Source organism: Notamacropus eugenii, chromosome 3 (assembly GCF_028372415.1).
Source record: "Notamacropus eugenii isolate mMacEug1 chromosome 3, mMacEug1.pri_v2, whole genome shotgun sequence".
NCBI classification, from domain to species: Eukaryota; Metazoa; Chordata; class Mammalia; order Diprotodontia; family Macropodidae; genus Notamacropus; species Notamacropus eugenii.
In genome coordinates, this window is record NC_092874.1 from 377,468,610 (window position 1) to 377,491,357 (window position 22,748).

Sequence of the window (22,748 nt, forward strand, 5' to 3'; positions counted from 1 at the left end):
ACAGAGAGGGAGACTGAGACTCAGGGGAAAGTAACTTTGCCTAACATTACTCAGCAAGGCGGTGACAGAACCAGGACTAAAACCTAAGTTTCTTGGAACATCAAGGTAGCACAGTGGATAGAGCAGTGGACCTGGTTAAATCCAATCCACACATTTACTACATGTGTGACCTTTTTCAAGTCACTTAATCTCTGCCTGCTTCAATATTCTTGACTGTAAAATGGGGATAATAATAGTTACCTACTTCCTAGGGGTATTTTCATTATCTCAGAAGAGATAATATTTGTAAAATGCTTAGCACAGTGCCTAATATATAGTAGACATTCAAGAAATGCTTGTTTTATTTCTTTCTGACTCATATTCCAGCCTTAATTCCACTCTACCATGCTAGCCTCTCCAGTCTCTTAAGGTTATATATACGCTATTCAAGATGCATCATCTTCCAACCAAAAATTACATTAAATGATATGACCCCTGATTTTTTTTTAATTAGGAGCTTAAAGATAGCAAACACTTTGAGTTATTTCTCCAGTACTGAATTACTGAACTATCTACACTCTCTTATCTTTCTCAACTCTTTGCCTTGTATCACTTATCTGGTTTGTTATTGTTTAGCTGCCTGGTTGAAAAGAAGGGACAATATGTAAAAAAAGGGCAACCCAACCAAATCTAATTTAGCAATTTAAGCTCAACCCAGTGTTGGGATGTATAATCACACCCAATTAATGTTTGGCAATATTCAGCAAATTGGTAGATTATGTCTTTGTTACATTATATTTCCAACTGAAAGCTTTGTTCGTTTAAGTGATGACTGCTGTCCTCATTAGAATATCAAAATGGTGTTTCTTATGCTGGGCAAAACACTAATTATTATCAGACATTAGCCAGTTGCTAAAGTTTAGCCATAATACATACAGTGGGTGTGCCAGGCACTCCAGCTGGCAGAAGCAGCTGGGACAAGACAGTAAATGAAATCTGGTGACCATTCTTTCTTTCGAGAGAAAAGCAGGGGCCACATGTAGGACAGAAGAAAGTTGTACAAATTGCAACAAATTTCAAGAAACCAGGCATAAGGAGACAATCATGGCAAATAGTGTTGAGGGCTAAGAGAATGACACTGGACTGGTGATGAGGAAGGCACTGATGACCTTCAAAAGAAGAGTTTCAGTCCAATGATGGTCAAAAAGGTAGATTACAAGGGATTGAATCATGAGTGGGTAGGAAGACAGAATGGAGGCAGAAAATGAAGACTATGTTTTCTAGATCTTTGCCAGTAAGAGGAAGATAAGTCAGATAGGGGCATTATAGGATTAAAGAAAGGTTTTTCACTTTTATTTTGTATTTCGTGTGTTTTGTACTTAGTAACTGTATCCTAGCTATTTTTTAAACAGCATCATGTTAATTAGGGGAAACTTGACCATATTTGTAGACAATGGAAAGGGAGTAAGTGGGGAGGGAAATAAATTGAGAATTCTAGAAAAAGAGGTGATAATGGAACAAAGGTGTAGAAAAAGTAGAATTGGATGGGATATGAGAATTTCTTCCAGAGGATTTATTCTTTAACTCATTAATTTATTTAGAATTCTGTTAAGCTCATTTCTGTTAATCAAGCGATTTGTTGCTTGTTCAATTGTTTTTAGTCATGTCCAACTCTTTGTGACCCAGTTTGGAGTTTTCTTGGCAAAGATACTGGAGTGGTTTGCCATTTCCTTCTCCAGCTCTTTTGACAGATAAGGAAATGGAGGCAAACAGGATGAAGTGACCTGCCCAGGGTCACACAGCTAATAAATATCTGAGGTCAGATTTGAACTCAGGAAGAAGACTCCAGGACCAGCACTCCATATAACCCATCTGCTCTCCATAAAATAATGGAGTTCATAAAATGATAGGCCTAGAACTGGAAGAAATCTTAGAGCCCATCTAGTCCAGCCCTTAGCACAGTATCTGGTACATAATATAGGCTTTATAAATGTTTATTGATTACAAATGAGAAAACAGAAATCCGAAAAGGTTGGCTGAGGTGCCTCCAACTATTGTTTTTAGGGATACCGAAAGCCCCTTCCAACTCTAAATAGATTACCCTGTGATCTTCCCCACTGCGGGCACCAAGGATTTATTCAAAATAATACAATACAACATAACCTAATAGTAACAACTTGTGCTTCTAGTGCTCTTGAAATTTATAAAAAAACATTTTGTTCCTAACAACCCCTGTATGGTCAGTAGAACAAATATGATACCTACCTGAATTGGTGAGAAAACCAAAGCTGAAGGGATGAAGTCATTTGTCCATAGTCACACAGTTCATAGCTGCCAGAACCAGGGCTGAAACTCAGATCATCTTATTCTATTTTGCCTCCCAAAATATAGATTAAATCAGTTTAACAATTCAATATGCATTTATCTGGAACAGAATTTTAACATTGCCTAGATTTCCCCTCATATCCCTTAACCCACCCCTTCCTTGAGAGTTGTCTTTTATAAAAAAAAGTTTTTAAAAAGAAAAAGGAAGTAGAGGGAGAAAAAATTCAGCAAACTTGATGAACACATGGAAAAAATATGACAACATACACAGTGGTCCATGCTTATGGACCCTATCATCTCCAAAGGGGTGGGAAGAGAAATCTTCTTCTATCTACCTTGTTCTTGATACTTTGTTTCCATTGTTTTGTCCCTGTTCTTCTTCCCACGTCTATCACTGTGTAAATTGTTCTCCTAATTGTGCTTACTTCCCTCTGCATCAGTTCATGTAAGTCTTCACATGTCACTCTGCATCCATCATCAACATGCATTTATTAAGCATGTTGTGGGAGTTTCCCAGCCTGGGTTCCTTGAGAGTCCAGGGAGAATCTTACCTAGCATCATGTAGTCTGGGGGTGAGTAGCCAGACTGAAAAGAAATGTGATGAGTGCACTAAGGAAGACCAGGTAGTCTCATGGCAGGGTCAGGTTCTTAGGATATAGATTGAGTTTTGCAGCTTTTTTAGGCTTTCTTAGAGGACACAGAATTCTGCTGGCAGAATAGAAATGGGGGAAATGTGGAAGCCTTAAGGTCACAGGAGTTGCTAAAGGTCAGGTTTGTTCCTATGGGAAAACATATTTCTCGGTGGTTACTCTTATGAGAATATCCTATATTGGGTGTTAATCCCTAAGATGATGGAGGTCACCTTCAAGACAGAATCTGTCAGGTTCATCCTACTGTTGCTGGTAAGGAGGAGAATAAAATATAGCCTGAAGGTCTCCATGTACAAGAACCCACTGCTCTGTTTCTTTGGCCTCTAGGTTACCTTTTCTGAGGATCAGATGTTTCCCCAAAACTCACAGTACTTATGTTCAATCACTACCTCCAGAAGTGCTTATTATGTGCAAGGGACTATGCTAGGTTATTGGGGATAATAGATGCTAGTCAACAGTCAAGCACACATCAGGAAAGAGGATTATCTATTGTTAATCATATTAGTCCAGATAGTGCAGTGAACAGAGCACTGGGCTGGAATCAGAAAGATCTGAGTTCAAATCCAGCCTCAGATACTTACTAGCTATGTGACCCTGAGTAAGTCAGTTAACCCCTATCTGCCTCAGTTTCTCAACTGTAAAATGATCTGGAGAAGGAAATAGCACTACTCCAGTCTTCTTGTGAAGAAAATCCCATGAACAAAGTAGACAAAGGGTCACAAAGAGTTGGACAGGACTGAACAATGACAATCGTATCATGAGCTTCGTGTCCATAAAAAAAAAAAAACCTGCTATTTATTATCATATATTGATTTCAAAAGTACAGAACAAACTTACTATGTAGAATATTTTCTTTTCTGAGTCCAAAAATTAGTCTCCTCAGTAATCCCAGTTTCATACCAGAAAATTATCAACATACACCCTGAAAAACGTAAGTTCACCCTCTCTAAACTGATGCTGAGAAGCTGAGGGGGGTTACATCGCCCACCCCCTCAGCTTCTCAGCATTATCAGGAAGCAACTGTGAGGTTCCAGATTGAGAAGACCTAGGTTGGAGACAAGTCGCTAAGATTCTTAGTCTGAATGCAGAACAAAGCATACTTTTTTTACTTTCTTTATTTTTCTTGGGGCTTGGGGGGTTTTTTTGGTCTGTGTTTTCTTTTGCAACACAGCTAATATGGAAATGTGTTTTACATGACTTCAATGTGTAATCTATATCAAATTTCTTGCCTCCTCAAGGAAGGGGAGGGGAAGGAGAGAAGGATAGAATTTAGAATTTAAATTTTTAAAAGTGAATGTTAAATTTTTTTTAATTTTTTATATGTAAAAATAATTGAACTGATCATCAATAAACATAAAAGTATGTTTAAAAAACAATTAGCTCTTAGATCTGTCAGTAAGTCAACAAATATCTATTAAACCCATCCAGGACCACCATCTCCAGTCATCTTGATCTATCTTACCACTGGACCAGATGGCTCTGGAGGAGAAAGTGAGGCTGGTGACCTTGCACAGCCCTGCCTAACTTAAATCCAATTCACTTACAAGTCACGGCATCACCTCCCTGATGTCATGGTCCTCTTTGACAACAAAAGATAAACAAGAGCAGCCCATGCATAGGTATATTACTAAGTTCTGAGGTTACTAAGGCAAAACAAAAAAACAAAAAGTCAGTCCCTGCCTTCAGGTAACTAGGAATGGATGGTATAGATAGAAAGTAATATGAAAGAAGAGACATTAGCAGATTGGAGGAACAGGAAAGGTTTCTTGCAGAAGGTGAGATTTGAGCTGATCCTGTAGGAAACCAGGGCAACTAAGGCAGAGAATGACAAGACCAAGCATCCCAGTGTACACAGCCAGTGTAAAAGCTCAAATAAAGGAGATGAGCATTATGATCTAGAAACTGCATGAGGGCACTGTATACCAGTAGAACTCATGGACAGGAAATGGTATAAGAAGGGTGGAACTCAAAATGCCAAGCAGAAGATTTTCTATCTGATCCTGCAGAGAGACAACAGCATGCCACTGGAGCTCATTGAGCAGGGTCATGGTCAGCATGGCCGAACCAGAGCTTTCAAAAACTGGCTTTCATGTGAGTCAAGTCACTTAGCTTCAGTTTCTTCAGCTGTGTAATGGCTGAATTAAGTGCTATAGAAATATCAGCTCTTTTTATTTTCAGCATTGTGTTTTGGAAACATATATAGAACATTCTATATATATGTGTGTGTATGTGTGTATATACATATACACATGTACATATATATATACATATATACATATACATACACATACACATATATATCCTGTCATGTAAATAATAACATCTCCCCTGATTGGCCATCTACTTGTCTCTGTCTGTCCATCCCAATTAAAAAAAAGTTTGCACAGTTGTGAGAGGAAAGCAAAATCCATATCATATGTCCTAAATGTGGGTTTGGGCAACATGGTCACTGTAAGTATGGTTTGTATGTATGTGTGTATCTTGTCTCCCACAGCACTTAGCCCTCGACAGGGCTGTGTACACAGCAGGTACTCATTAAATAATAGTGGGCATGGATAGAATCCTCTAAGGTTTGCCAAGCATTTTACATGAAATGTTTCCTTTGATGTTCATAACAAACCTGGGTGGTAGGTGTTTTTGTTACCCCCATTTTACAGATAAGGAAATTGAGACTGAGAAAGGTTGAATGACTTGCCCAGGGTACAGCTAATAACTCTGTGGGTAGGATTTGAACTCAGATCCTTCTGACTCCAAATCCAGTGCTTTTAGCCACTCTACCATCTAATTACTTCATGTCTAAATGTCTGTGAAGTGAATTAATTAATTTACTTATCTGTGGGCCTGTGGAATCTCCACAGTAGAATATAATGTCCTTGAAGGCAAAATCTCTCTCTTCTTCATCCAGAGCCTCACTTAGTTTCTTGTGTTTTACAGGACATTAATAAATGTTTATTAAATTGAACAAACAAATGAGCCAATTCTCCAGCTGCATTTTTGTTATGAGGCAGAGTTGAGGAAAAGTAGATAAAAATGTCAGGAAGAATAAACTGACAGATTGGTTCCAGGCTGGTGGTTTGGTTTTTTTTTTCATTATCTCATCAGAGACAAAATCCAGTGGCAGTTTAAGTGACAGCCAGACTGCTTGAACCTTCCATGCCTGAAATGCTGCTTTTTCCCCTTTTTCCCATCATTATTTTTGTTCTCACCATGGTCACTCATTTCAAAATAATTGTGTATAATGATGACAAAAGATTTGGTGTGGGGTTTTACTCAAAATTAGAGAAAAATGAGAATTCATCTGAAGATAATTGGTCAGAGTTTAAATAAATTAAAACTGATCCCATGACATGATCTTGAAATTTGGTGTAACTATGAAATATGTACGCCCAACATCTGCAGTGATAGGATTCTTAATAACTTTATTAAGGAGCTTTTCTCTCTGACTGCCTTGTTTATCATCATCTGTCATTCCCCTGGTAGAGTCCTGTACAAAGCAGTTAGGAACCATAGCATTAAAGGCAGCAGGGTATCCTACAGTAATAAGAGACCTGAGTTTGAATCCTGCCTCAGACATGAGCTGTGTGACCAAGGGTACATTGCACAGCGTCTCTGAGCCTCAGTTTTCCATCTGTAAAATAGGGAAAATGATAGTACCTAATTCCCAGGGTTGTTATGAGGATAAAATGAGAGTACTTTGCAAACCCTGAAGGACCACATAAATGCTAACTAGTAGTAGTAGTAGCATGACAGGAATAACTAACCTGTACCAGCTCTCATCTTTGGATCAACTAAACTACTCTTTTGTCTTTCTCTGCCTCTCTCTCAATTCAATTCCACAAGTATTTTAAATATATATGCATATATATCATTCATATTTTTACATTATATATGCTTCATGTGGTTTACCTTATATGGTATATTGCTCCATTTAATTTAAGATTTTATTTGTTTCCCAATTACATGTAAAAATAATTTTTAACACTTTAACATTTATTTATAACTTATTATTTATTTTTTAACATTCATTTTTTTAAATTTTGAATTCCTAAGTCTCTCCCTTCCTTCATTAAGAAGGCAAGCAATTTTATATAGGTTATATATTCCACAAGCATTTAGTAAGCACCTTCTAGAACAACACTGTGTAAAAATGAAAATGTCCCTGCCCTCAATGAGTTTATGTTCTACTAGAGGGAAGAAACACTTCCATATAGCTGCCAAAGGGATTTTTCTAAAGCATAAGACATAGTCACATGTCACTCCTGCTCAATAAATTCCAGTGTCTCTCCATCTCCTCTAGGATCAAATTTTTTCAAACTTGTTTTTTTTAGTTGAACAATCATCTTTTGTCTTGTACTGTTGTTGAATCATATCTGTTCTATCCAACTCTTCATGACCCCATTTGAGGTTTGCTTGGCAAAGATGCCAGAGTGGTTTACCTTTTCCTTCTCCAGCTCATTTTACTGATGGGGAAACTGGACTAAACAAGGTTAAATGACTTGCCCAGGGTCACGCAACTAGTAATGTTTGTGGTTGGATTTAAACTCGTGAAGGTGAGTCTTCCTGATTCTAAACTCAGTGCTCTATCCACTGTGCCTTACAATCAAATACAAAGTCTACTGTACTATTAGAAGGTGAAATCATCTTGATTTCATGACTTTATTGATTCTTAATAGCCCAGGAGTAGGAAAAAAGGAATCAGATGGTTAAAAACTATCTCAGTTTGAACATTATCTTTAGGAACTTTAGGATTTTGTCCCACCTGGGAAGTTACATTGCCTCTAGGACTGTCCTCTTCCTTCTTAGGCCTTAGCTATATTAGCCATGCTGCTATACCTTATTATAATATGTTGTATCAGTCATTCCACAAACATTTGTTGAGCACCTGTTATGTGTCAATCACTATGTTAGACCTTGGGGACACAGAGAAAACTAAGAGACAGTCCCTGATCTCAAGCAGGTCACCATCTTATGGAAGAGATAACCTGCAAACAGCTACATACAAACAAGCTATATGCAGGAAAAAATGGAAATAATAAACAGAAAGGTATTCAAGTTACTGAGAATTAGGAATGGCTTCCTGTAGAAGGTGGAATTTTATCTGGGACTTCAAGGAAGCTAGGGGGTAGAAATAAGGAGGGAATAAATTTTAGGCATGTTGCTGTTGTGGTGGTGGTTCAGTTGTGTCTGACTCCTCACAACCCTACTTGGGGTCTTCTTGACAGAGTTACTGGAGTGGTTTGTCATTTCTTTCTTCAGCTCATTTTACAGATGAGGAAACTGAAGCAAACAAGGTTAAATGACTTGCCCAGGATCACATGGTTAATAAGTGCCCAAGGCCAGATGTGAATTCAAGAAGATAAGTCTTCCTGACTCCAAGCCCGGTACTCTGTCCACTTGTGCCATCTAGCTTCCCTCTAAGCATAGGGGACTGTTTTTAAAGACTCAAGTCAATAAAGACTTTCTTTTACATGCTATGACTGTAAAGCAAAATTTGTGTGGTAGTCACTGGTGTGAGCATCACGTAGCTAAATTAGTTAACCTTAATTCAGGAGGATTGATCTCCCAGACTTGGAAGAGTAAGAAAGGCTGAGGATAATCTAATAAACAGGATACCAGAATGGGGGTAGATTGGGGGGAGAGGGGAAGAACTGGTTTGGGGAGGAGAAGTTATCCAGAAAATGGTGACAGATGACTTAGATATTTGTGCCCTATTAGAGGGCTAGGAATCATTCCCAGGCTACATAGAAAGATTAGGAGGGCTGACATAAATATGAAGTGTTTGAATTTTGCAAATTAGGAACCAATTCTTTACTAATTCTTTACCACAGACAGTAAGGAGATGGAACAACTGATCAGAAGGAGATTTCTTTGCTGACACTGAGGCATGCTTTGCCCATGCCTGGATCTGGGGCATAGTCCTGGGTGGCAGTCCTGGGGAGAGTAGGAACACTGGCATGGTGGAGCTTTGTGGCAGCAATGGAGAAGGAACACTCCTCACAGTGCCAGGGCAGAAATGAGTGCTGATGGTCACTCGCAGGCCAGGAGAGGAGTAGATATCTCTCCTTAGATCTTCTGGAAGGAGATACTTGGAAGTATTAAAAACTTATAGGTCCTTAGAAGTAGCTCTGAAAATGGCTGCACAAAAGCCCTGAAGCTTGAGACAGTATACCCTCCACACGGGAAACAGAGTCCTACCTTAACAAAGAGCTAAAAAGTCAAATGGGAAAATGAATAAGCAACAGAAAAAAACTTGAACTATAGAAATTTACAGTGGTAATAAGGAAGATGAAAGCATAAACTCAGAAGAAGATAACGACGTCAAACCTCCTACATCCAAAGCCTCCAAGAAAAATATGAATTGATCTCAGGCCATAGAAGAGTTCAAAAGGGATATTGAAAATCAAGTAAGAAAAATGAGGAAAATTGGGAAGAGAAATGAGAGTGATGGTGTTCTCATCAACTCCCACAGGTTTAGTTATCATCTCTCCACTTTCTGAGCTCTGTACCTGAATGAGTCACAGGCTTCTCAAACTCCCAAACTGCTTGGCTTCCTTTAAGGCCCAGCTTAAATGCTCCTACCTATGTGAAGCCTTTCTCATCGCTCTCTCCCTCCTAAAGCATCTATAAATGTGCCAGAACATTAAACCAACTCCTTGAGGGCAAGGACTATATTTTGCCTTTCTTTGCATTCTCCCACACTTAGCACAGTGTCTGGCATACAGTAGGCACTTAATAAATGATAGTTGACTTGACCTCCTGCTGGGCTGTGGGGATTCAAACATAGAAACAAAATAGGCCCTGCCCTCAGTGGGCTTATAATCTAGTAGAATTTCTTTATTTTTCTGTGTATGTGATCTGTAAGAAAAATGTAAGTTCCTTGAGGTCAGGAATTGTTATTCTTTTTCATATTCCCAGATTTTAGCACAGTGCCCTGTACATAGTAGGAGCTTAATAAATGCTTGTTGAGTTGAAATGAAAGTGTTGCTAGCTCTATGGAAAGAAGATGTTTAAGAGCCAAGCTACAAGAAATGTCAATGTTTGGCCTCTGAGGAAGTATGTGGAAATATATACCTGGGAGATGGATCAAGGACTCCCTCATTCTTCTCCTTTTTTACCATTCTGTCCAAAACTCAGCTCCTGCCATGGAATCCTCCTGTATAGACTCCACTCCTCTGACCTCCAGCCTGGTCACTTTCTACCTCCCAGGGCACTCCCAGTACCTCCCTAAACAGCCATCATTGGCTGGGTATTATTCATGTTTCTTCATGAGGTATATATATATATATTTAATATTATCTATTCTTCTATTAGATTGTGAACTCCTTAGATAGGGATTACTTCTATTTTCACTCTCTCTACCAAGCACAGTGCAACAACAAACTGTCACTGGCTAATTAATAAATGAATCATTAAGAGCTTGAAAAGGATTTGTTCTGTTTAACTGAAAACTGCTGAAAGTTTCCTGAAAAAAACAGTGATCGAATCTCAGAGGGTTTAAAGCAATGTATTTGTTTAAAATGATCATCTTCTCCAGTCGGGTAATTAATAACGGCCATAACCACAAAAATAACAATAGATGGCACATTATACTTCACATTGGATTCACAGGATGGGTAGGATTATCCCCATTTTAGAGATGAGAAAGTTGAGTCACAGAAAAGTTAAGTTATGCAGTTTTAGGGTTACCTAACTACATGACAGAGTCAGAACTCAAATCTAGATCTTCTGATTCTAAATCTAGCACTCTTTACATTATGTTAAGACTGATCCTCATGTCCCCCAGCTTCTTGGTTACTTTTGTGGATGAAACTTCCATGGAACTGATTATGAAGGATTGAGAAATAGAGTGGGGATCGGTCAAACAACCTTCTAAGGTCTCTTTTCAGCTCTGTTACCTACCTTTCAGCTCATCACACTGAGGACCAACCCAGATGCAGCAACACAGAACAGACGGTTCCAGTTCACTCAAAATCAAAAGAAAGAAGATTCTAAAACATCCACATCAGTCACCAGTGTGAACCAGGCCAGCACATCTCGACTAGAAGGGCTACAATCTGAAAATCATCGCCTGAGAATGAAAATCACAGAGGTATCACTTCTGGTATCTAACAGTGCAATAGGGGGAGGGGGAGTTTTAGGACCTAAGCCTAAGCCTTCTGGAGTCTTCCATTGCAGAGGGGATCTGCAAAATGCATATCTGACCCAATTTACCATTTTGGGTTCTAGAATCTTAACACTAAAGGGAGGTCGTCCAATCCAGTCTCCATCTAGTACAATATTCCCCTCTCCAGTATTCCCGTCAGGAGGGGAGAAATGTGTCATCAAACCTCTGCCAAACACTCCCACTGTCTCAGTGGGAGTCTCTCCCTCCCTAAGGTCACCCATTCCATTTCAGGATATCTCATAGTACCAGGGAAAGTCTGACTCCCTTTCAGGAGCAAAGTTTCCACATGTAACAGAGAATAACTACTTCATTGAATAACTTACTCCCTGAGTAAGTTCATGAGTGCCTTCCATTTCCTTCTTCCCAAAGACCCTAAATACTTAGTGGATTTTCCTTCTGAGCGTTTAAGTTTTAGAGCAGGAAGGTATCTTAGAGAATATCAGTGGGGTCAAACCCAAACAGAAACAGGGGGCAATAATTTATACATAAGGATCCCTATGAGCTATTAATTTTAAAATGTAATAAATAAATTTATTGTATTTTTATTTATTTTGTTAAACATTTCCCAATTACATTTTAATCTGGGCCTTATGCTTGATAGGTCTTATCTAACCCAACCCCTTCATTTTATAGAGGAGAATTTGTCCAATGGCACACAGCTGATAGGATTCAAACCTAGGTCCCCCAGTTGTAAAGCCAGGACTTCTTGAAGGCAAACAATCCTATCAAGCCACGTTGCTTCTAGACAAGTAGCTGAGTAGTTTATTTGACCATATACAGCAGAGGACCTTGCTCCATCATGAGTAGCTCTGTCTGTTGACCTGGATGTGATGCTCTTATTTTCCAGCTGGACAAAGATTTAGAAGAAGTCACTATGCAGCTACAAGACACACCAGAGAAGACAACATACATTAAGCAAAACCACTATCAGGAACTCAACGACATCCTTAATATAAGGAACTTCACGGAGAGCACTGGTAAGATGGGAGCACATGGTAGTTCGGCATGTTGCCATTCTTTCCCAGGCCCATCTCTGACCTCTCCAAGCTCTATCTAGACAAAATTGTGCCTTGGGACAAGACAGGATGAGGAATTCTGTGGAAATACAAAGGACAGTCCACTGGGGAGAAGGACAAAATGGAACAAAGGATAGTTTTACTGCAGGTGTCCTTCCGCAGGGAGTAGACCAAAGAGGCACTTGCCCAAAGCCATTAGAAGGCTATGGGTCCAGGCTTGAGCAGCAACAGTAGTCATCATGTGCAGAAAGCCTGGAAGCATATCCTTCCTGTCCCTAGAAAGCTCATGTCCCGCGCTGGTGCCAGAGACAAAGCACCATGGACACCATGCTAGTTCAGTTCTGAACTCTGTCAGAGCTATTTACTCATCAAGAGAGGTTACTCCTTTAGACAGGAGGGATGTAGGCAAACCCCTCAAGACTTATGATTGTATTTCCTGAAGATACATTTCATTTTCATTTCTGCCTAAGCTAAGCACTTTATTTTTTTCTCTCTAGAGTAGCAAGAGTAACAGTTTATAATATATCTTCTTTTGTTTTTTTAATTGCCTCCATACATTTTTTTTAAATCTTGATGTTAATGTATAGACCATATTATTCTAGCTTACGACTCTTAAATTCACTAGTCTCCATTTTCCCTTGAATCTTGGAGTCAGGAAAGACAGAGGAGACAGTGATACTTGGTTCCATGCCATAAGGTATAGTATTTGGAGCCCCTATTTCTTCTCCACCCCAAATCCAGAGTGAATCTATTCAGCCTGAATGTTCAGTGCGCAAGACCACTGAAAAAGCAGAGGCAGGAGGCAGATCTCTCTCTTTCTTTCCTCTCTCCCTCTCCCTCTCCCTCTCTCTCTCTCTCTCTCTCTCCCCCTCTCTCTCTCTCTCTCTCTCTCTCTCTCTCTCTCTCTTTCTCTCTCTCTCTCTCTCTCTCTCTCTCTCTCTCTCTCTCTCTCTCTCTCTCTCTCTCTCTCTCACACACACACACACACACACACACAGAATTCTCCATTGGCAAAAAAATTTGCAAAACCAGGAAGAATGCCACATTGGGCAGAGTCAAAGATAAGTCTAAATATAGGCTGAACTTCTACAATGAGAGATTTCTGACAGGAAAACATGATTTATATATACACTAAAAAATAACTCCAGTTATCAACCATACAGATTTTATAGGAGATAGGACCTGTATTTGTGATTTCATTGATCTAGGGAGCTCCCAGGTAAGGTAATTCATTCTAACAATGCAGTGTGGCACCTTCTCTGGGAAAGTCACTTAATCTTTGTGTGCCTCTGTGGTGAGGATCAAATGAGATAATGGATGTAAAGTGCTTGGAGAAGCTAGGTGATATAGTGGGTGGAGCACTGGGCCTGGAGTCAGGAAGAGCTGAGTTCAAATCTGCCCTCAGACACTAACCAGCTGTATGACCTTGGGCAAGTCATTTAATCCTAATTGCTTCAATCTTCTCATCAGTAAAATGAGAAGGAAATGGCAAACTACTCCAGCATATTTGCCAAGAAAACCCCAAATGGGATCACAGAGTCAGACACAGCTAACAGCAATAAATTTAAAGTGCTTTGTAAACCTTAAAGGGCTGTATAAACTCTAGTGATGATGATGATGATGATGATGCTGTATAACTTATAGTCTTAAAAACTTGCCTAGAGCACCAAAAGATGAAGTGACTTGCCCAGGGTCTCATAGCCAGCCTGTGTCAGAGGATGGACTGGAAACCAGGTCTTTCTAATACATCAGCCATGAGTAAGGTTTGGGAAAATAAGCCTGTCTTCCAACCAACTTGGCACACTGGTGACTGTTTCATTTTAAAGATTATGCACCTGTTTTTAAAGATTGCATTCTGAATACAAAAAAAAAAAAAAAGGTGAATGACATTTTGTTTCTTTCACTCAGATGGTGAAAAAGCTATTTTAAAAAATCACCTTGATCAAAATACCCAGTTACAGTGGAACACAACAGAGCCCTCGCGATCAAGCCAAGATCCTAGAGAAGATATCAACTCCCCAGAACAGTGAGTAGTAACCACTTAAAACCTAGAAATGCAAAAGGAACAGCCAGGCCCCTGTACTCAAAAACTCCCAGACATGATGGGAATGAGTGGCAGCCCCTGATCACACCTGTCAGGACAGGACTAATTTGTAGACTCTATTTCCAGTTTATTCTCCATTTGTCATAGCTTTTGAGACAGATGTACAGTCCCCAGTGTATGTTGTTTTACCTGTTTACTTATTTACTGACTGACATGTGTCCTATAAATCTGATTCTCCATTTTTCTCTCTATACCCTCTTCCTCCTGGTGAAAGAGTTGAAATGAATAGAGGGTCTTTGATCTGGGTCTGCTTTCATTACTGTGGAGAGCTCCCTCTATAGAGGCAAATTTACAGCTCTTCTGCCATTTACAGCTTCAGAGAGTTGACTGGGGCACTAAGAGATTAAGGGATTTACCCCAGTGTATGTCAAAGGCAGAATCTGAACTCAGGTCTTCCTAACACTGCTGCTTTTGAAATAATTCTATTTAAATACATATATTGGAATAGCATGAGAGACAGTAAATGACATAGTGCATAGAACCAGTTAGAAGCCCTGGGGTCAAGTTCAGCCTTTTACACTGTTAGCTATGTGACCCTAGAAAAGTCACTGAAATTCTCAATGTGCCCAAGCAACTTTCTAAAAGTACAAGGTGAAGAGTAATTGCCATCTGCACTGATAGAGAGAATTTCCTGACAGGGAGATCCATTTTGTCCTTGTGGTTCTGTAGTTTCGGTCATACCTGACTCTTCATAACTCCCCTTTGGGGTTTTCTTGGCAAAGATACTGCAGTGGTTTGCCATTTCCTTTTTCATCTCATTTTACAGATAAGGAAACTGAGGCCAACAGAGTTAAGTGAATTGCCCAGAGTCACAGGGCTGATAAGTTCCTGAAGCTAGATTTGAACTCAGAAAAATGAATCTTCCTGACTCCAGGCCCAGCATTCTACCCACTACGCCATCTAGCTGCATGAAAGAGGCCAACACCAGTGAATTACAGAGCTAAATAAATGATGAAAAGAGACAGACACAGACAGACAATGACAAAGAGACAGAGACACAGAGAGAGAGAGACAGAGAGAGAGAGGCAGGCAGCAGGGTGTTGTACAAAGAGAGTGATCTTAACACTAAGGCATCAACTGGGTTCAAGTTCTTCCTCTGACACCTGACTTGTGTCATCCTGGACAGATCCCTTCCTATCTCAGTGTCCCAGGCAACTCTCTATGACTTGAAGTTGTGGGAGCAGACACCAATCAGCATGGATACAGGGGATTTCCTCCCAGGAATGTCTGTGTATCAATGAAATCATGGGTTAAATTTAGAAAAAAAAAACTTTGAGACTCCCACATAAGAGGGAATCTCTGATGATTTCTTATCACCAGCTACAGTAAACATCAGTTAAGACCCTGATACACCCTTAGGCTAAAAGTCCAAGGTTCAGGCCCTGCCCTCCCAGAGCTCTGCTAAAACAGCCAGTGCTAACTGAGGGATGACAACCCCGGGAGCTCCAAGGAGGGAGGGAGAACCAGGGAGAGGCCAAGGTAAGTCAAGGAGAGTTTCAGTGGCCCTGAGTCTGAAAAGACAGAGAGGACTTAGAAAAGCAAATAGGGGTGAAGAATGTGCACCAGGGCGAGAGAAAAAATGAGCAGACATGGAGATCTCCCCATGCTCACTGGGTTGTGATCCCTCTGGAGCTAATAGCACATTCTTCTGTAGCAATTTAAGGTTACAAAGTATTCAGCCTGGGAATCAGCACAAATGGCATTAACCTCATTTTTCAATTAGGAAACTGAGGTACAGATAGATAGTGTAACTTGTTCAAGGTCACACGACTAGTTACTGTTGAAGCCTGGGCCCAAATCCAAGTCCCCTGACTTTAAAACCAGTATCTTTTCCACTGTAACATAGGGCCAGGGATGTAAGGCAATGAGGGGATACATAAATAGAGTGCCAGTCCTGGAGTCAGGAAGAGTTCAAATCCAGCCTCAGACACTTACTAGCTGTGTGACCCTGGATATTTAACCTCTGATTGCCTAAATAAATAGTAATAAATGCCAGGGATGTGGATGCCAGGAATTCTTGTGTTTTAGGGAACCTTTGACAGATATCAGGGACTCAGTGTGATGATGCAAGCCTGTGATCCTTGCTACTGGGGGAAGCTGAGACTGGGGAATCCCTTGAGTTTGGGAGTTCTGAGCTTCTAAGCTAAAGGCTAAAGCAGGTGTCCACACACTAAGCATAAGACATGGAAAATAAGACCACAGGATAAAAAGAGCAAGTTAAAGTTTCCATGCTGACCACAGGTTGATACGCTTCCAACCTAGGTGACTTAAGGAGATTTAGTCATATGTGTGTGTATGGATATGGATATGTGTATATTGTATATGTGTATGTATGTATATGTTTTATATGTATATATCTCTATATATGTGTATGCATATACATATGTGCACATACATATATATACATGTACACACCTACATATATTTTATATATTTTTGATATTATACATTCTAATTTTTCATTTTTATTTTCATTTCATATTTTAATATTATATTTTCTATTATATTTAATCTACTATAATATATTATAGTTATGTATTTTATATGTTATCTCTGTGCATATATGCACATATGTATGTATATGCTTAAATGGGTGTGTGTTGTATATGTATATATACATATGTGTATATGCATATACATATATACGTTATATGTTTGTGTATTATACACATGTGTATGGGAAAGGATGTCACAGCTAAGTCACAGGCAGCCATAAAGCAGAGTCATCCAGAACTACAAGATGAGCTTAGCCCAATGGAAGATCTCTGAGCACAATACCAGCAAGGGATTGTTGTGAAACTCAATAATTTCAAGATGGGCATGTGTGGACCTTGCAGGAAGCAGGCTGTCAGTGAGCAAGTCAGAATGGATATGTAAGGACTCAGGAAAAAGGAATGAGAACACCAAAGGGTACATGGAGAAGTATCATAGGTGGCTCAGGGAAATAGAGTGCTGGAGTCGGTTCCAGAATCAGGAATACTCATCTTCCTGAGTTCAAATCCAACCTCACACACTTACTATCTTTGTGACCCTGGGCAAGTCACTTAACCCTGTTTGCCTCAGTTTCCTCATCTGTAAAATGAGCTGGAGAAGGAAATGGCAAACCATGCCAATATCTTTGCCAAGAAAATTCCAAATGGTGTCACAAAGAGTTAAAAATGACTGAACAACAACAAAGCATGGTGAAGTGGAAAGAGCATTGGACCTGGTGTGAAAACACTTGAGTTCTAATCCCTGCTCTGACATTTAGTGGCTGTATAACCATAGGTGTGTCAATCTAAAACTCTCTGAGTTTCCTCATCTGTAAAAAGAGAAAATAATGTTTGTACTATCTTCCTAACAGGTATGCATTATAAGTAGTTATTAATAAGGAAACACAAAATCATAGGACACAACATAACTGGAAGGGACCTTAGAGGTAGGGACGTAGCTCTGGTGAGAACTGTTAAATTTATTTATTTATAATTGTTAAATTTTCAGTGTGAGCGTTTACACCTAGGAAATCAGCAAAAGCCAGAAATCAGAGCTTCATATATTGTTCTATTGGTTATTGAGATTTATAAGTGAAGGAGAAAATATTCATAATACAAACTATTTTTTTCCTCAAATAGCATATTTACCAGCACACCCCTGCTTAAAGGTCATCTATTCCAACTTGTTCATTTTACAGATGAGGAAACTGAAGCCCAGAAGTTGTTATTTGCCCAACCTATCCATTGGTGAGAAAATGGTCTAGGGCTTGTATGTAAAGGCTTAAGCAGAGCATTGATTCCACCCAGTCTTAGGTGTGGACCTCTTCCTCATCTGGGTGACACCACCCAGATAAGGAAAAGGTCCATACCCATAGTACTATAGACTTAGAACCACCAATCCCAGATGAGAGGCCTGCTGTCTAAATTTAGCAATCCCAGTGGACAGCAACAGACCAGGGTTAGCAGGTGTGATCCAAGAACCATCCCAGGTGGTTATAGCACTAGGTGAAGGTAAGGCTGGCTTCCCTTTTCAGCTGATCTAATTTCTTTTCCCTCCTCTCTGCAGCATACAACGCCGGCTGTCCTTACAACTCCCCATTCTCCACCATGCCTACTTACCATCAATAGGAGGCGTGGACGCCAGCTGTGCCAGCCCATGTGTGAGCCCCACTGCCAGTCCTCGGCACAGACACGTGCAGCCGCCTTTCCGAGTCATGGTTTCAGGCCTGTAATTGTGGAAAATCAGTGCTTCCTAAACTGTGGGTTAATGACTCAAGGACTAGACGACACATGGAACATAGAAGTCTGCTCAAAAGAGACTGTCAGCTCTTACCCCGGAGAAGCTGGATGCTGAGGCTGCCCTCATGCGTAACTCAGGTGGAGGGGAGAGTAAGCTGCCTTGAGTCTGCCCTGTAGCCTTAGGCATGGAATTTTTATTTCTTCACAACGAAGATCAATGGAAATTATCTCTTCCCAAATTTCCACCAACAAGGAGCTGGGAAATTTGAATCTTGCAAAAAAATGAAAAAAAAACCAACAACAAAAAATGAAATATATCTGCTAGAATAGGGACAATAGAAAAACTCCTTTAAAGTCACTGAGCATTTCAAGGCTGCTAAACAGGTGGAAGCGTCTGCCCAACCCCAAAATAAGGAAAAGAAGATGAAAAAATCTACCCGGTATTTATTGAACTGCAGACGCTGCCTTTGACAAGAGTGTATCAAACTGTCGAAACCATTCTGCTTCTGATCAGTTGAGGCTGGTTTTGGTTGACAGAGGAATCCCAGGCTCTAGGGGAAATGGGTCTCTTAAGACTCACCATTGCTCATTGTTCAGGGGACCTTGTCACTGAAACTTGATCCTCCAGGGAGAAGCAGAGTTGCCCTCAGCCCTGAGTGTGGCCAATCCATCACCAGCTCCCCTTTCAGCCTAGGCTCTTTGCTGGTTGGACCTCAGAGGGGGGACATGTAGCAATGGTCAGGTCCCATTGCTACCTATTTGGGACTTCATTTTGACAAAGGGTCTGCATCTATTCATGGGGGGAAAAAGGTAAAAAAAAATAAGCAAAAACCCACTTGGGTATACAGAAGTAGCCAAAGGGTACTGAGGGCTCATCAGTCAAAAAGCTGGGGGACCTTGGGTGATAAAGACAATGCCACTTGATGACACATTTGTTACTGTTTGATAGATGCCACATCTTAGCACAATAACACCTAATTTCACATCACTCTGGGGATCTGGGGCACACAACCACCTTGCAGGTAAATTCTGCTACTTTCACTGAGAGTCTGTCATTCACTGCATTGGCCATGCACTTATGTTCCTATCAGTATAACCTGGTCACCCTGGGCTAGATGCCAAGCTTACCCTTAGAATGTCTGTTCTGATCAGAAAAACAAAAAAGGAAGGAAGGAAGGAAGGAAGGAAGGAAGGAAGGAAGGAAGGAAGGAAGGAAGGAAGGAAGGAAGGAAGGAAGAAAAGGAAGGATGAAGAGAAAGAGGGGGAAGAGAGAGGGGGAAGAGAGAGGTGGAGAGAGGAGAGAGACAGTAAGAGAGGGAGAGAAAGAAAGTGAGAAAGCAAGGAAGGAAAGAAGGGAAAGAAAGAGTGTGAGAGAAAGAGAAAAAAGAAAGAAGAAAAAGAAGGGAGGAAGTCAAAGGAAGGAAAACTGAGCACTTTAACCTCTCTCAAGGCACAGGGTCCAAGGGCTAGCTTGAATTTTTTTCACTGACTTTTTAACCCCACCAAAATGAATTGGAGGCATTCAGTTAAAAGGTGCCACTCTAATTATAAAGCAGTAAGAGGATTTCTCTCTTTCCCAGTTTTCAGGGAACTCACACCCACCTTGGTACAATTCTAAAAGATGCCAATATCCAGCATTCCTAGAGTGGTCATGGGCTGACATGCTGATTTTTCATATGCAAAAGCAAATTCAGTTCCATTTCAGCTCCCTGACAAGGCCCTACTTTCATTTTTTCTAATATCGGGAGTATTGTACAACAGAAGCAAACCAAGGATTAGCCAGTGCCAGTCCCTGGCCATCCTCCAAAGCAATCCTCTATTAACATTCCTTAGGCAGGTGACTTCTTTGCTAGAGAAGTCACTGAGCAGTGACTTGCACAGTACGTGCACCGTACACTGGTTTGCTCTCTAGTGAAGGAATTTGACTGGCAGCGTCAGTGGGCAGGCAATAATCCCTCCTCCCCATGTCCCCGAGGTCAGGAATACTGCTGTAACAGCAACTTTTCCAAAAGACGCCATCCGAATATCACAGCCATAAACAACAGAAGACAAACATAATTCACTTAGAGAGAGAGGTGCCAGAGGTCCCATAGCTTTTAGGAGAGAAAAAACCAACAAACCAACTGTGTAAAGTACATCACAGGTTAGAGTGGAGACCATTGCTCTGTTTTCAGCAGTCAAGACTGATGTCGTAACTCACTGTGTATTTCCAGTATTGAATTGCTTTCTTGATCCCACCAAGACCTGATTTAATTTAAAGGATCATGTTAATTTTTTCAAAGGGAACAGGACAATTGTACATAATGTATACACACATACAAAAAAAAAATCTGTAGACATATTATTCCAGCATAGCAGGACAAAACCAATCCAAAGTGTTGGACCGTCGGAGGTGAGTGTGTCTGTCTGTACTTCTTTGTGAATACTGACTGTGTGCAATCTATTAGGTTTAAACCATGCAGTACATTCTCTGTCCTAACGATAGTAGTTCCTCCCATTAAAAAAAAATCCTGCAAATAACAAAACCCACAGAAGTGACTTTAGCTACCTAATTGTTCTGTTCTTTCATACAGCAGCAAAAACTAAACTGTCCATTTATCATGCGGCTGTGCTCCAATGGCATTTCCCAACGATGTTAGTGCACAAATGCTTTCAATTAGAATGGAACTGCCAGGATCCAATGTAAATGAAGAATTTCTTGTATCCTTACTGCATGAGGTCGATTTTTAATAAATTGTTGCAAAATTTGTTTTTATGAATAAAATATCAAAATCAGACTCTCCTTCTTAGCATCTGGCTCTCCTCCCTTTCCTCCCTGCACTCCCACAGACTCATTAGATGACAGTGTGGTCTAATGTAAGGAGCCCAGCCCAAAGAATCAGAAGACTTAGGCTGGAGTCCCTGATTTGCCATAATGGACATGTCACTTAGTAATAATGATTGTTGTTCGGTCATGTACGATTCTTCACGACCTCATTTGGGGTTTTCTTAGCAACATTACTGGAGTGGTTTGCCATTTCATTCTCTAGCTTATTTTTACGGATGAGGAAACTGAGGCAAACAGGGTTAAGTGACTATCACTACCTAGTAAGTGTCTGAGCCCAGATTTGAACTCAGGAAGAAAATGAGTCTTCCTGACTCAGCACTCTATCCACTGAGCCCCCCTAGCTGCTCCCATAAGCACACTCTTGGTGTACCAACGTGTACTATTTTGGGTCCTGACTTGTGATTTCATTGACACAGAGAATTCCCGATGAGGAAAATCTCCCCACTACTGAAGATTTGCAACTGTCCTGTACCTTTGAGAGTGGAGATTCTTTTATTATACTTGTATCCCCAGTGGCAAGAACTGTGCCTAGAAAATAGAAGCCTAAAAGGTGCTTGCTGGCCGATTATCTAAAGTCTCCTGGGTCATTAAGAGGTTAAGCAACTTGCCCAAAGTCACCCATTAAGCATGTGTCAGAAAGAGAACTTTTATCCAGGCCTTCTAGACTCCAAGAGTCTCTGTTAATGTTGCCTCTGATTCGTTATTCATTTCATTCAGTAAGCATCTATTGAGTTCCTGCTGTGTGGAGAGCAGGAAGCTAGGTGGCAAAGAAAGTAGAGTACTGGGCCTAGAGTCAGGAGGACTTAACTTCCTGAATTCAGATCTATCCTCAGATACTAGCTGTATGACCCTGGGCAAGTCATTTAACCCTCATCTGTAAAATGAGCTGGAGAAGGAAATGGCAAACCAATCCAGTATATCTGCCAAAAAAAAAAAAAAAAAACGGAATCACAAAGAGTGGAAAACAAATGAAAATTTACAGAGATAGGTTCTGGAGGAGCTATAAAACTTAGATAAGGCATGATCCCTGCTCTGATACAGCTCCTACTCTAGTAGGAGAGTTGAGAATTAAATTTAATTAATTGAATTAAGTAAATATATGAAGTCTATTGAGGAAGTTTCCGTGTTTACGTCTTCTAAATATATGTATTCAATGTGAAATGAATTGGCTGATTCTGATCAGGTACGGGCCCACAACTGTAGTCCTCAATAAAAGATTTTTTTCACCTCAAAGGAAAGAAACACTCAGATGATGAAGATCCACTGAAACCTCAATACCCTGCATGGATGGCACTGATGCCCCAAGCAAAGAAGTTACAACTCTCTTGCTCAGTTCCCACTCAGCATGGTGATTCCCACATGAATTGGTATCAATCCTAGAATGTCTCAAGAAGCTACTTTTCTATTGGTTGATCTAAATCAAACATTTACTGTTCCACTACTGTATTCAATACAATAATAAGTTACATTTA

The 22,748-nt window shown here is 40.2% G+C and overlaps 1 protein-coding gene across 2 annotated transcripts in view; it reads left to right on the top strand.

The window, feature by feature from the left end:
* Positions 1 to 21,231, top strand: part of GABBR2 (gamma-aminobutyric acid type B receptor subunit 2) — an 818,519-nt gene extending 797,288 nt beyond the window's left edge. For both annotated transcript variants that reach the window (XM_072597481.1, XM_072597480.1), the window contains 4 exons: positions 10,861 to 11,043; positions 11,966 to 12,095; positions 14,043 to 14,160; positions 18,277 to 21,231. In XM_072597481.1, coding sequence (XP_072453582.1) covers positions 10,861 to 11,043; positions 11,966 to 12,095; positions 14,043 to 14,160; positions 18,277 to 18,442 — 597 coding nt within the window. In that variant the 3' untranslated portion in view covers positions 18,443 to 21,231. The remainder of the gene's footprint in view (positions 1 to 10,860; positions 11,044 to 11,965; positions 12,096 to 14,042; positions 14,161 to 18,276) is intronic.
* The last annotated feature ends 1,517 nt before the right edge of the window (positions 21,232 to 22,748 follow it).